Genomic DNA, 14103 nt, shown 5'->3' with positions numbered 1-14103 from the left:
ATATTCTTTTCAGATACTTTTTTCTTGGATATATATATTAGTACTCATTAAAGCTATCGTACACGAATTATTTGCATGTATAAATATGATGAATTTACAAAAGGTTGAATATAATTTAGCATATTGATAAAATACATATTTTATCAATTATGTTAGATATATGGACAGATGGGCTTCAATGAATTAATATACATTAGCGCATGCAATCATTATTACGTATTTGTTTTCAGTAACGTTTCATTTTTTTCCTTTCTTTTTACAAGATAACGATTTTTTGTTAGGTATGAATTATACTACCTAAATTGCTACCGATGAGAAGAAAGAAGGTATCACTTACAGTTAATCCTTTACGAGCATGATCCATCTTCTTTCATCTTCTTTTATTACAGTGGTTCACAAGGAAGTGCTTCCTCTTATTTTTATAGTTATTCTTAAATTCAGATTTTCTTACCTAATTGATATGTTTGTTTGACATAGAGATATACTATATGCATCTCTAATTTAATACAGAGAATGGTGACGAGAAAAGAGTATAATGTAGCGAATGGTATCGTTATTTGATCATGTAATTAAAATATGCAGTAACCAATTGTTAATCGACCGAGTCATTGCAAATCGTAGCCGATTTCGCAATTTAGGGCCTTAAGCAAAAGACTCAGTTGTTATTCTACTGTTAATATAAATTATAGTTCATTTCACGCTCGCTTCATGAATCTATCCATAGACATAGTATATCTAGACCGAGCGTATCCAGAAAACGAGAATGAGGATCAGATAGTTAAGGACAAAAAGCGCAAAATAAGCAAGCGTTCTCTCTCACTCTCTCATTAGAAAGAGCGAAGTGCTCGTGTTCTATTACCTGTCTCTCTCTATCTGATCCCTGCTTTATGCGCCTTACGCTCGGTCTATATATATTATATCTATGAATCTATCCATGGCCAGATCTGGAATCTCTCACCGCGGTTTGACCGAAGAACGATACCGCGATATCGGTAGTCCGATAATAGGTTTTTGATTTTGATTATTGAATAAAAATAGTGCTGATTATTTCGTTGTAGCCCTCATAGATTTTATGCGAGATCGGATCTAAAGAGAGCACCAGAAATCTTTTTACAGCGATAGTAAAAATGCGATCGATTAAATTAGTCAAATCTCTGCCCTCGTTTCTCTCGAAGGATTCAGTTTCACATTGCAATAATAATCGTAATAAATTATCGCATTGCACTTAGCCAAATTATAAAGAAGTAATTGAAATAATAATAATTGAAAAGGGAGTCCTATATACTAATTTCAAAAAGTTTTCGAAATTGATTTATTACACAGAAATACTTTACATCTCTATATTACTCTATACAAGAGAATACTCTATACAATATTTCCTTTAAAGTAATTTCCTCAGAGAAAAGTATATTACTATACTTACTCTTTACATTGAAATAATGTGAAAGATGTAAAATTACTTATTTCTGTATGATAAATTAATTCCGGGAACTTTTTAAAGCTAGTAGTAATAAAGTTACACGAATTACATATATCATGAAATAAAGAAACGTTACGAACTTTGTTTACATATATATCATCCTGTTACAAATTTTCTTTAACATGTTGCATGGAATAAATTGTTTTATATGTAACATAGTGATCTAATTAAGATCCTTGTGGAAAATTTTCTGCATTGTTTATTTGCTTAATCCTTTCTACCAGATTTTGACTAGAATAGCGTCTGTTCCATCATTCTTTTTTTAATTTTTTTTTCTTTCTCTTTAATGGTTTGTCTAAAATCTTTTCCCTTATTTCCATTTTATTTATCAAGTATTGTCGCAGCGAATGTAACGCGTCCAAACCACCAGACCCGTTGTCAAACACCATCCATATTCTGAATACCTCGTTAGGTTGAGTAATTACATTTTGAGAATCGTCAAGACTTTCAGTCTCTATCCACAACGTACAGACAAGCAAGGGACTGTGTTTGTCAGGTAATTGTTTATTAGAATTTTCTCCATGCGAACTTTTTGTGTCATTTTCAATAATCGAAGTTTCTTCAGTATGCACATTCTCAATGTATTCGCTGTCGTCACCTTTCGCTCTTTTTAATGCGGCTTGTTGCGCTAAACGCCGCTTTCTACGCATATGTTCCCATGATCTTTCTCCAGTAGTTATTTGACAGACCCAACAATCGAAACTATCCTCAGGAATAGGTACATCTTGCAGTTTTATCTGTTGCAGTAAAAAAATTAAAGCTAACAAGTTTTTTAATTAATTTCAGATTATTCATAAATGTAACATACAAAGAGAAAGATAATACGTTACGTTTAATTCTTCTGCAGTTGCTTTCAAAAAACTAATTACATCGTCTAAACAGGAAAATTTGTCATCCATAGGAAATGTTATTGAAGTTTTATAATTCTTCAACGATCGCACTATGGATTTTCCGCGTTTTCTGATGACAGGTGCTGTAGTTAGGTTTATAATGTTTTGCGATAAGAAGCTCCAAGCCAAACCCCATCTATTAACAAACATAGTTTTAATAAGCTCTAAAATAATAATGATATAATTAGCTAATAAATTAATAATTCAATTAACTCTGTATGAACATATTTTGTATTAAAAAATTTTGATGTGTAATAATTATTTTAATATCCTTTACCGTGTTGTATGACCCTGGCAAAATTCTGTCCATGTCATATTTTTTATATTTTTCGATGCTAGCAATCGTTTCAAACTGATCAAATCAGCTTTCTTGCCGATCATTGTGCTGTAAATCTTTATTCTATTTCCCATTTCGACGCTTTCTTCGATCATCCTCGTCACGAAACCTATTTCGCCACCCTCGATTTTCAGCTCGCCAGTACTTCCAGTGGGCGCATTTCTTGGTGGCAGAGCCTTCTCAACTTTTTCGAAGTCGTCATCCCTTTCAAAAAACGGCGGATTGCACATCGAGAAATCGTAAGTTCTATCATCTCGCACTACATCCTTAAAAATTCTTTTGGAGTTTACTGTAATTACTACGTTAGAAAATCCCGTTATATAGAATTAAGTTTTAATTTTAAAAATATCACTAGCTTATCTTTTGCTTCAGTATGAGTATGTTTAATGGAACCTACTTTCAATTAGATCTTCTAATTTATTTCTTTTTATGCATTCCTGGGCATACTCCACACTTTCCTTGTCCACTTCTGTGCCAATCATTTGACATTTGTATAGTTTTGCCAACAGTAAAGCATATATACAAATTGCTCCTGTTCCTATTTGAAACGAAATTGTTCAAATTTTGTATGTAGCAATCTAAAATATATTAAACATGCAAGTACATTGCAAGATAGCTGGTATATAATATTACTACACATACAAACATGTACATGTAATATTGTTTATAATATTGTTACATTTTAAAAAGCATTATTTCATTATAAAACTATCTTTACCATTGCACTTAAGATTAACATTGCAATATTTATGTTAATATAATCACGATATAATAATTTCAACTTTGTTCTATTTTCTGAGTGCAACATTTAGATGCTTGATTTTTAGGAAAACATTTTCAAAAGGAACTTTATAATCACCGATGTCAATGCCTGTAATCTTGTCCATCTTCAATTTGGAATGAGTCATCAAGTCTTCCATCCATAAAATATAATTTAAACGCAGTGGGATTGCAGGACTCAGATTGTCCGCTGGAATGGTTATATGCAGATTGAAATCGTGTTTTAGAAGCGTCTCCGTAAGTACCTGTAGGCTCTTCCTCTCTTTGAAATTGATTCTTATCTTTCCAGTAAGATCCTATGGAATCAACATTGATAGAAAGTATTCTGATCACTTGGTATCTCAATTAACATCAAAAAGAAAGAAATATATAAACTTGCAAAAAAAAAAGAATGAATATACTAAGTTTACTTTAATAACAATAATTTAAGATTATGATTGACGATGGACTCAACAAGATCTATTGTCAGCGCCGGAAAATTAATATAACAAAGTTTAATATGACATATTGGATTATAATATGACATATTAAATTTTATTTACATTACAGATGTAATTTATAAATTGCAGAGAATATAGTACCATCATCGCGATCTCGCGAAATTCCGGATACATGATCGCAAGTTGCTTATAATCTGGTGGTCGTTTGTATTTGTTCCTTGGATGGATGTACCGCTTTACGCTCATCCTAATTCTAATTGAAAGAAACTGTTCGTTTGTTCGAAACACTAGATAACATAAATTATTCACGATAAGTTTAGGCGTTTTTCGTAAAACGCAGTACCTAGGGTTGTTTACCTCGCGTCATCAGATTGATTGAGATTGATCAGATTCAATCGTGTTGCCGTCATTGAAAAGATAAATATCAAGAACGTGGATTTCATTTGTATCTTTTGCCGTCGTCAGCCATACTGTAAATCAATTCCCGCGCAACATGATAGCCAATGACAGTTAACGTCTCTTATGGTGGCATATTATAAATTATGTATAGAATGTCTGGAAAGGGCTCAATTTATAAAACAATTAATAAGATTAAGTATTTTTGAAATATATGAAAAAATTCGTACATTTCGAAAACGCTTTATTAAAAAGCTTTATTATAAACGTTGAAAGATTTATATTAATTGTTATAATAATAATAAAGTTTGAAGAATAATTGAAAGAGTTCGATGATCATTACTGTTATCATATAAATATAAAAATTATATAATAAAATATTATTATTAATAATTATTGATATTATTATAATTAATAATTATTTAAAAATATATGTTTCTATGATCATATAAAATAAATTTGAATCTTCGACAAATGTTTCTTTATACATATGTATTGATAACGCATAAAATTAATTTTTATCGTTAAAAAATATTTTTTTTACGTAAATTAAAATCTAATAGTGTTGCGCAAGATTTCAGATGTGTCTTGTGTTGGGAAAAGTATAATGCTCTTATACAAGGTCTTGTAGCAAGATATAAACATCATCGCCAAATTTGTTTACATAGAGAGCACTAAGATCGAATTACATATCCGTAACGGTAAACAAATCGAAACAATATTAAAGGGGAGCACATTCTCATATAAAGCAGCTTGCAAACGAAGAAACTAATATATTAACGGACGTTAATTTATGTAAAAAAAAATTTTTTTCAACGATAAAAAATTAATTGTATGCGTTATTAATGTATATAAAGTATAAAGTACGTTTCAGAATGATGAGCTTTACTCTTGTTCCATTTTTATTGGGTAAGTTAACAACTGTTTGAATCACTGTTTGCATCAGTTTTGGTAAAATCTGCTAACAAGTTATTACATTTTCTCAATTTTATAACAGTATTATTTAAAAAATTAATTAGAGATATACTATAATGAAGAATCTCAAATGAAGAGAGTTATCAAGTTCAAGTATTGTGCTCGTTCATGACTTTTCTCGAAGATTTTATCTTTGTGTCGTAAATATTTTCTTTTGAACCATGGATATTTGAATAAGACAACGTCTACGTACAATGTTTTATATATTTTTGTAGAAGTTACAATCTTGTAGCTAATTTAAAATTAAATACATCACACTTTGAAATATCGGTTACAAAGAATAATTTTTTAAACAATATGTGAGACGAGATTCCAATATTGTATTTGACTAAACGTTTTATTTATTTTTTTAGGTATCAACGCAATTTTTCCACAAGGAATGTTCTATCATGAGAGTTTTGGGTTACAATATACCTATAGTCTGAACAAAACCACTGTAGTATTTAGAGAACCCCTCCAAACTATACAACTTATTGCCTCATTATTATGTCGTAACGATGATGACTTTGATTCCCTCTTTTGTTTTTTGTACAATATCAAATATGAGTCATCCTTGAGATACAAAACTCTCACTGAGCCAACTAATATTATACAAGAGAATATCAAATTCAATTCGTCGTTTCGAATTAAGTTTAATGCGACTGGTGTAGATAAAATTTTCACATGTGGAAGAAGTCCAAACGAAGATATTATGAAAGAAATTGGTAATTTATTTAACATAGGTAATGAGTTAAAGGTACATATAAAAGAAACACATCCTCGCGTCGATGGCCAACAAGAATATATTACATTCGATGTACAAGAAACGATATCACTAGGTCGTTGCGATACCTGTTATAATATAAAGATAGAAAAAGAGAAGAATGAGAAAATAAAAAAACTTCCTCATTTCCAAGTTATATTTTTAGAGTTCAAAAATAAAGGCAACATAAATGTACATCTTGAGAAGAACAGACTGAAATGTAATTATTCAAGAGAATTTACCGATTTCATGATAGGGATGGAAATGGTACGTATGCTTTTTCGTACATGCTTTATATTATTATCATATCTTTTTTGTTCTTGATAGAAACAAAGGAATCAATTGTTACACATCTGTTTTAGATCTTCTGTTGATTAATTCCTTAATTTAATACTTCAACTGATTTTCCATTGCTATCATTAATTTTTTAATGATTAATAACATTCATTATGTTAACCATGTCTCAATAATTTAATAATTTTTTACTGGAAAACTTATATATGTACATTCATTTATCGATTTAGACTTCTCTATTCAAACTTAACTTTTTTTAAACATATAGATAAAGTTAAGATCGCCTATTCGTTCTACAGCGAATCTTGATGCTCAATATAATTTTTCTATTAATTTAAAATTCTTAATTTATATAAACTGTGGGCTGACAATTTCGTCAATCTTGAAACAGAATTACTAAGCTAAAATTGATGCTCAAGAAGCATCTTTAAAATCCCTCCTTATCTGAAAAAAAAAAAACTAAATAATTTATCATGAAGAATACCTCAGTTAGATTAACTTTTTTTATGACAATTTCTTTTGCAGACGGAACATACCCATTTAATGAAAGTGTTCGATAATAAATTTGAAATTACCACCATAAGAGATGTGCAGCTACCATTTGATATATATAATTCTGAATATAAACGTGTGTTTAGGGAAACAACGCTGCTTAATCTAAATAGCATCAGCGTTTCATCTGCTATTCCACTTTCTTCTATTGGGTGTGTATGGACCATCTTATAATAATTAAATATATCAAATTTTATAAAGATAAATAAACACATTTTATTTGATATTCATGTATAAATTATTCAACTATTTATTTTAATTTCTTTGTGTTTGCTGAATTTATTGAAATTATTTATAATTATTTATAATAATATAATTATTTAAATTAGATACTTGATAATTGCATAAAATTATAATTAAATAGCATTTAATAAAATCAAGATTTTTTTCTTGTTCTTTTTCCTTGGCAAGATTTGTAATATTTGTCATATCTCAGATAAGTAAACGCTGACTGCTCTTAAACTTGCATTATATAGTATATTGAAAGATGCACATTTATGCATTGAAGATAAAGTAACTTGTTCGGATTTTCATATTTAGAATTAAAGTAATTCTACCAAACAATTTGTTATATAATAATAAAAAAGTTGATTATGGGAGCAAATTATTGACATCTATTATCTCAGAAAATAAAGTATATAGAATATATACATTATATATAGTTAAAATGTTGAATTGCGAGAATTTTGTTGAGATGTAAAACCGATCATCAATTGAATATAATCACTGTATATGGGAAACATATAAGATATACAATAAAATATATAAAAAATATTTATTATAGAAAATAATTGATAAAAACATCGATTATAACAATTATTATAATAATTTAACAAATATTTTATAACGTAACAATTAGTTAATATAAATACTGATTTGACCACGACTTACTGTGATGTGATTCCACTATTATTTACACTTACAATACAGAATGAGTATTCCTTTAATCTTAGATCCTTCCAAACGATAATCTTTCGAATTTCATCATATTGCCTCGTTATCAGCAATCTTGTAGTTGGTATTTTTGACCAATATTTTCCCAATGCTGGTGTTATATCGGCGAATTCTGTTTGCCCTGGAGACGTCCATCGGGTGACTGAATTTACAGTAATTACAATTGCTTGGCATTCTTTCATGAGGAATCGACATACTTCGGCCAGATCATCGAGCTCGTAAGTTGTCTCGAAATCAGTTTGTTGCGTGTTTCGCGTTACCTCAAAGAAAACATTAATTGGTTATTTAAAAAAGAAAGAAAATGAAGCATCTCTGAACATTAAGTTTAATGTTACAAATACCATATATCATGAATATTAATGTCATAAATTCATGATTTAATTTTAATAAGTTGAAACAATCATATTTTTAAATTTTTTACTGTGACATTGATAAAATATAAAATATAATAGACAATATTTTTGTAAAGTTATATAAACCGCCAAAACAGATTTTTCTATAAAGATACCTTAAAAATAACTGCTGGTAAACAGTCGATGATTACAAGGACCTTTCTTCTCTCGGAAGACGTACCATTCTGCTCCTGTTTGCAAAGAGTTACCAATTGTCGCAGGGCTCGTATCAATTCGCAAGAGGAATTGACACGACAAATCTTTGTGATACGCAATGCATCTTCTATGACCTATGAGAAAGAAAACCCGCTCTCTCAGAACTTAGCAGCCTTTTTGAAGACAATAAATAATCGTATATAAAAAGTTTATTTTTCAAATTTGGATTTTATTCAGTTATTAAAAAAAAATTATTTTTTTATTATATTAATTATGCTAATGCTAATATTTTTATTAGTTTTATATTTAGTTTTAATATTCAGTTTTATTTATAGATAATATTATCACCTTTTTATTGAAATTCCTTGCCTTCATAATCTCTTCATATCGCAACCTGGAGAAATCTCTCTTTGTGTCAAAATACCATACAACGCCATCCGACCTGACAACGTTAATTGCTATCGTGAAACATAATTGAGTCTTTCCAGAAGATGAGGGCCCGCATAATTCACATAACTGTTCAGAATACAGACCACCTTTCAGCAATTCATCTAAACTATCCTATCAAAAATGAGACGAGATAATTTTTTGTTTCTCTTTTTCTGCAAAAGCAGTGTAATATTTCAAGTTTCTGGGATATTTTTGTTAATCATAATCTTTTAATTAATTCGATAAATATTAAAAGTATCGATCATTACTGTATCATTGACAATTTCTATCTTCTGATTAATATTATATTTCACATGTAAATAACAGGATTCTGAAATTCTTTGACTTTATAATAATTATATCCTTTTATACTGATGAAATATTTTGGTTTTCAATCGTATATACTTAACTTTCATAACAATTTATTTGCTTGCTTTTTTGAATGAATAAAAAAAGTCTCCAATTCTAATAATAAGAGATAATTTACGACAAAAAAACGTACCACGCCAGTCGGAATTATATGATTACGTTCTATCGCAAGGCATTGCGTTGCATTTTTCTTCACGCCGCCGAATTTTTTCAACATGTGCTGCTTCACTTGTAATATATCCTACAAATAGTAATAAGGTAATGAATTTGCGAATATTGGACAAGTCAAGTAACTATCTTCTAACCATCTCTAATTTTCTTTAGTTATATATATTTTATTTGTACTTTTTAAAGAAAAGTCAAGTACAACACCCACCATGTGCGAAAGACCGGTGAAGTTTGCCAATTTAATCGGATCCGTCGAGACGAAATCCACGACCGTGACTACATTTCTTCGCCGTAAATTCTCAGTCACTATCTCTGACAAACTCGGATGAACACTTGCGTTCAATTTAACCATCCTTTATCGGGTACCTGTAAAATCAGAAAATTAAATTTAGGAGTCTTCCCTTCAAAGCTTAGGAAAAATGTCGCAATAAATAAATGTAAACATCTTGTATTCTAACTTTAATTTTGCAACTTTCTACTGCGCAAGAAGAAAAAATATATAAATATTTTCACAAAAATAATATATTTCAGATTATGTAATTTCTAAATGTTAGGAATTTAAACGAAAGATTAAACACAAAATAAAAGATAATTACAAGAATTACATGAAATATTTAAAATTATTAATATAAAAATATTAATATTAAAAATTCATTCTCGATAAAGATAATATCGTTTTATAACCGAGCGCGTAGTGTTATTACATGCGATGCGGCCGATAGCAACTAACTTCAAAACGCTGAAAAGGTTTTTGGAGTATCAATTATTAATATCTTAATGAAGTTAGGCGCTTATCAGAAAAATATATGCGTTCCGCGCGCGAAAATGTACGTCGAATTCGGTCGAAGTTAAATCGAATTTTCGTCACATATTTTAAAAAGCATTATTTCTGACGCGCACGCTCACGCGATACGTCTCGAGCGCTCCTCGGCGATATCGAGCGACCCGCACCGCCAATTGCCGCCAATCGAGACGAGGCGCGCCAGCGCAGGCTGCAGCTCATCTACTCCAGTCCAGTGTGGTCCAGTGTGGTGTCGATCGTCTCTCCTACTTCGACGGACGGTTTCGCATTCCTTGATCGTGTCGACGACGACGAACGGGGAATCCGTAATCCGGAGTTCCACCGTCGCGCGAACGACGAGATGGCGATCGAGGTTCCCGCGCGCGAAAATGCCGCCCGCCGCCGGCAGCGGCTCGCGCCCGCCTCCGCGTTCGCCGTTCGCGAAGGACAACACACGTGCGCGCTACGTGAATCGACGTACGAACGGCGCAACGTCGCCCGCACTCGTCGGCACCGGCAACGCAAGATCGCGACGACACGGCAGCACGTGGCGCCTACGAGGATGGAGTGAATAAGGAAAGGCTCGATGCACGGGTACGTATGTGATACACACCGATCGAATTGTTCGCAACGAGACGGGGAACGGCAAGACGGCAACGCCGTGCGCCACGTGGCGTGTACTTCAGATCGGTCGGCGTCTCCTCTCCCTTCGTTCTCCCCTCGTCCTCCGAAATTTCGTTCTCTTGGGATTGACTTTCGGCACCCTCCTCGTCAGAAATTGCCCTATCCTCTTTTTGCCCAATACCTAAATGCATGCGCTTTGTTTGAAAGGTTGCTCTCTTTGCATCTTCCATACTTTTTCTCTTTAAATGAGATAAATTCGAATTTGGATTTGGAAAAAGAGAACGAAGTATAAAGAGTGCGATAGTAATAAAAATTGAATTTCTCATGTTTTTAGATTATTGCTTTAAGATAAAGAAATCAAAAAATTAATGCTGTGAAATCAGTCGAGATGTGCGAACGAATTCTCGAACAATTTTTTTAGGTTTAGAACAAAATTTTAGCATTGAATCTCTTATGCGTGGTTCACCTTTATCAATGCAGATTAATTTTAATTTCTATTTTACTTACTCTTTATCTTTTTTAAATTAATGCTTAGAACTAAAAAAAGGAGTATAAGTTGAATTGAGAGGTAAATTGAAATTAACGTTATAAATTGAGATTACATTGACATTTATATTTTACAACATGCACTAATTGTACGAAATCACGTTCACGTGTCATTTAATTGTCTGTCTTATAGATAAATTAGATTAATTATAGATAATCAAAGGAAGCATAATTTTAAAAAAATTAAACCGAAAATTCTATATGTGTATATAAATATTCTATGTGTCGTGTCCAGAATAGTGCACGCGCGATTTTCATCGTCGTATGAGAAAATCCCTTGAAATTGAATGGCCATATTTAGCGTTACCCGGAGCGTTCGGAGTGTGAGGAGCACGGTGAAAAAACGAACAGACCCGGGGATGTGAGTTGGCATATTTTAACCGCATGTTCGAACGCACGGACCAACCAATCGCGTGGCTCCGTTGATGCCACGTTGCCGCGCGCAGCGCCCGCATCCGACCAATCGAAAGCCGGCGCGACGTGGGCGCGCCATCTGTGCACGACTCGCGAAAATGGCCGAGAATGGCCCGTTTCAGACCGTGGCCAAAACTCGTCTTGCAGCCGTCGCCATGTTTAGAAGTGTGTACGCGTCCTTGGGCGTGCGGTGTGACGATGTATCGTAAAATATTAGATATAGCTCATGCGCCATATGTTACGTGAAGTACCCAATTGCGAGTTGTCTCACGCGGAACACGGGCGTGACGATCATTCCCGTGGATGGCGCGCCCACGTCACGATAATTTGTGATTACATTATGGTAAGTCCTCGGCCGTCTCGGAACCAACGCCAATATGGCGGATGGGAGATTTCCTTTGTATCACGCCGCCGCCACCGCGCTTCCCCACCCGTCGGCGCCCCGCGAGCGTCGTCGGCGAGGCCGTTTCCTCGCGCGACGCCCCTACAGTGGCCGCGACGCGATCCGGGCGATTTCGCGTTACCGTTCCGTCGTGTCTCGCCACTAATCTCTGTCTCCGACGTATTTCGTCACCGGCGCTCTCGTCTCTCGATATAGCACATCGGTTCCTCGCTCGCTCGCTCGCTTGCTCGCACGCACGAACGTACGACGCTCCCGGGTAGCCCCCCGAATCCTTCCCGGGAGTTATTCCGCTTTGCCGGTTCCGGAATCTCGCGACAGTCACGATGACATACCTTTTCGTTTAGCGGTCCTTCCGGTCTCCGACATTATAGTCATGCAAAAATTTCAAATTTCGCGTACGTATAATACGATATAGCTGCTTCCCCTTTTTTTTCCAAATCAACGAGACCGTGCCTTCGTCGAATTCACCGCCTCTCTTTCTCGCTCTTTCTCTTCATTTATGTTTATAAACGATCAATGTTGCCTTTCTTCGACGATATGATCTCGTCTCTTGTCCATTTTCACTATCATTTTTTATCATATTTGAAACATTTTTTTTATTTTTTATTTTTATTTTTTAAATAGTATATGTAGTTTAATTAAATTTCATGGCTGTTTTTACAGGTGTTTTATGTTTCCAAAAAGAAGAATTAAGTTGATATTAAATTGTGCATTTGTTCATTAAGAGATATCCTTGGGATTTTTTTCTCTTAATGTGCATATTTCTTTAAAATATATTTTAGTATTAAATTTAGTATTTAAAAAAAATTATTACAATTTTTTTCAATTTTTTTTTAAGAGGGAGAGAGAATTTTCTTTATAATTGAATGAAGTGTGCATTTTATACATTATTTAAAGAAAGAATACAACTTATTAAATTATAAATTTGTCAATCCAGTAAATTAATCAAATTTTTAACTTGTACTTATTTATTCAATTAGGGAATTAACTTCAGTACTGTATTATATTATTTCATGTCATTTCTTATTTTATATTCAAATAGAGTTTGAGAATACTTCATGTACTTTTAAAATAATGTAATTAATTTTTAAATATATTTTACATGTTTTTCTTAATTATTTACATCTTTTTTGTTTTTTTATTCTTATTTTATTGAATTAAAAATTGATAACTAACTTTGCAAAAGCTTTTTATGTTTAAACCTAAGTTTTAACAATTGACCATTTAAGAATTATAAAATATGAAAAATATGACTTTACATTGGAATAAATTTATCTTTTGTTATTAAAAAGAAATTCAATTTGTTTCAAGTTTGTAAAGCAATGCATTTTTATGCATCACTTACATGTCATCATATGTGTCACTGTATAATACAGCATTGTTTTGGATTTTCAGCGTAATGTGCAATGAGTGATAAACAAGGTGCACCTATTTTACCACCCCTTAATCGGGGTGCAGCTAATAATGGCGGAAATAATGGAAGTTCGGCTCAACAGACTGTCAGTCTGCAGCAGGTTCTTACCACCCCTCAAGGCCTCAATGTGCTTGCCACTACCAGTGGGCAACAGTTTGTTATTACAACTCAAATTCCTGGTTTACAGGTGAGTATCTATATTTGCATAGACAAAGTTTTTTACAGCACATTATGTTTTATGAACTGAATACACATTTTACATTTTTTTTTAATAAAAAATATTTTTCTTATAAAATACAAAATTTTTTTTGTTTAGTTTTATTATTTGAAATATCTTGATTAATATAATTAATATAATCAATCTAATCACAATTGATGTGAACACTTCAATCTCTATTGTAACTATTATTTGTTCATTATTAATATAATGTTCCGTAACCATGATTATCATTAATTTAATTAACCAATAAGTTTTTCGTCAATAATTACTGAGGATTTAAATCTCAATTAATCTTACTAAATATTACTGATTATTTAATTATTGATTTTTTTGCACTCAGCAATTAT

At 32.3% G+C, this 14103-nt stretch overlaps 4 protein-coding genes across 14 annotated transcripts in view; 2 read left to right on the top strand and 2 right to left on the bottom strand.

Moving 5' to 3' along the window:
- Positions 1–240: 240 nt before the first annotated feature.
- On the bottom strand, positions 241–4408 carry LOC105836936 (U6 small nuclear RNA (adenine-(43)-N(6))-methyltransferase). Its single transcript, XM_012681328.3, has 7 exons — positions 4285–4408; positions 4069–4214; positions 3567–3783; positions 3105–3245; positions 2648–3005; positions 2311–2506; positions 241–2217 (listed from the first exon to the last, which is right to left on the bottom strand). The coding sequence occupies exons 1-7, from the start codon at positions 4292–4294 to the stop codon at positions 1732–1734; spliced, it is 1554 nt and encodes a 517-aa protein (XP_012536782.1). The 5' UTR covers positions 4295–4408; the 3' UTR covers positions 241–1731.
- Positions 4409–5257: 849 nt separating this feature from the next.
- LOC118647956 lies at positions 5258–7110 on the top strand. Its single transcript, XM_036294072.1, has 3 exons — positions 5258–5274; positions 5652–6307; positions 6860–7110. Exons 2-3 carry the CDS (start codon positions 5678–5680, stop codon positions 7058–7060), a joined length of 831 nt encoding a protein of 276 aa, XP_036149965.1. The 5' UTR covers positions 5258–5274; positions 5652–5677; the 3' UTR covers positions 7061–7110.
- A 182-nt stretch (positions 7111–7292) lies between these two features.
- LOC105832236 (DNA repair protein RAD51 homolog 4) lies at positions 7293–10383 on the bottom strand. Its single transcript, XM_028191579.2, has 6 exons — positions 10261–10383; positions 9563–9720; positions 9320–9427; positions 8737–8949; positions 8349–8522; positions 7293–8100 (listed from the first exon to the last, which is right to left on the bottom strand). The coding sequence occupies exons 2-6, from the start codon at positions 9704–9706 to the stop codon at positions 7774–7776; spliced, it is 966 nt and encodes a 321-aa protein (XP_028047380.2). The 5' UTR covers positions 9707–9720; positions 10261–10383; the 3' UTR covers positions 7293–7773.
- Positions 10362–14103, top strand: part of LOC105832237 (helicase domino) — a 32870-nt gene continuing 29128 nt past the window's right edge. For 6 of the 11 annotated variants that reach the window (XM_028191575.2, XM_012673014.3, XM_012673013.3 and 3 more), the window contains exons 1-2: positions 10757–12062; positions 13518–13723. In XM_028191575.2, coding sequence (XP_028047376.1) covers positions 13529–13723 — 195 coding nt within the window. In that variant the 5' untranslated portion in view covers positions 10757–12062; positions 13518–13528. The other 5 variants (XM_012673016.3, XM_012673015.3, XM_012673009.3 and 2 more) reach the window with 4 other exon arrangements.

Source organism: Monomorium pharaonis, chromosome 11 (genome assembly GCF_013373865.1).
Source record: "Monomorium pharaonis isolate MP-MQ-018 chromosome 11, ASM1337386v2, whole genome shotgun sequence".
Classification (NCBI taxonomy): domain Eukaryota; kingdom Metazoa; phylum Arthropoda; class Insecta; order Hymenoptera; family Formicidae; genus Monomorium; species Monomorium pharaonis.
Note: the sequence above shows the minus strand (reverse complement) of the source record. Positions and strands in the feature narration are given on the sequence as shown.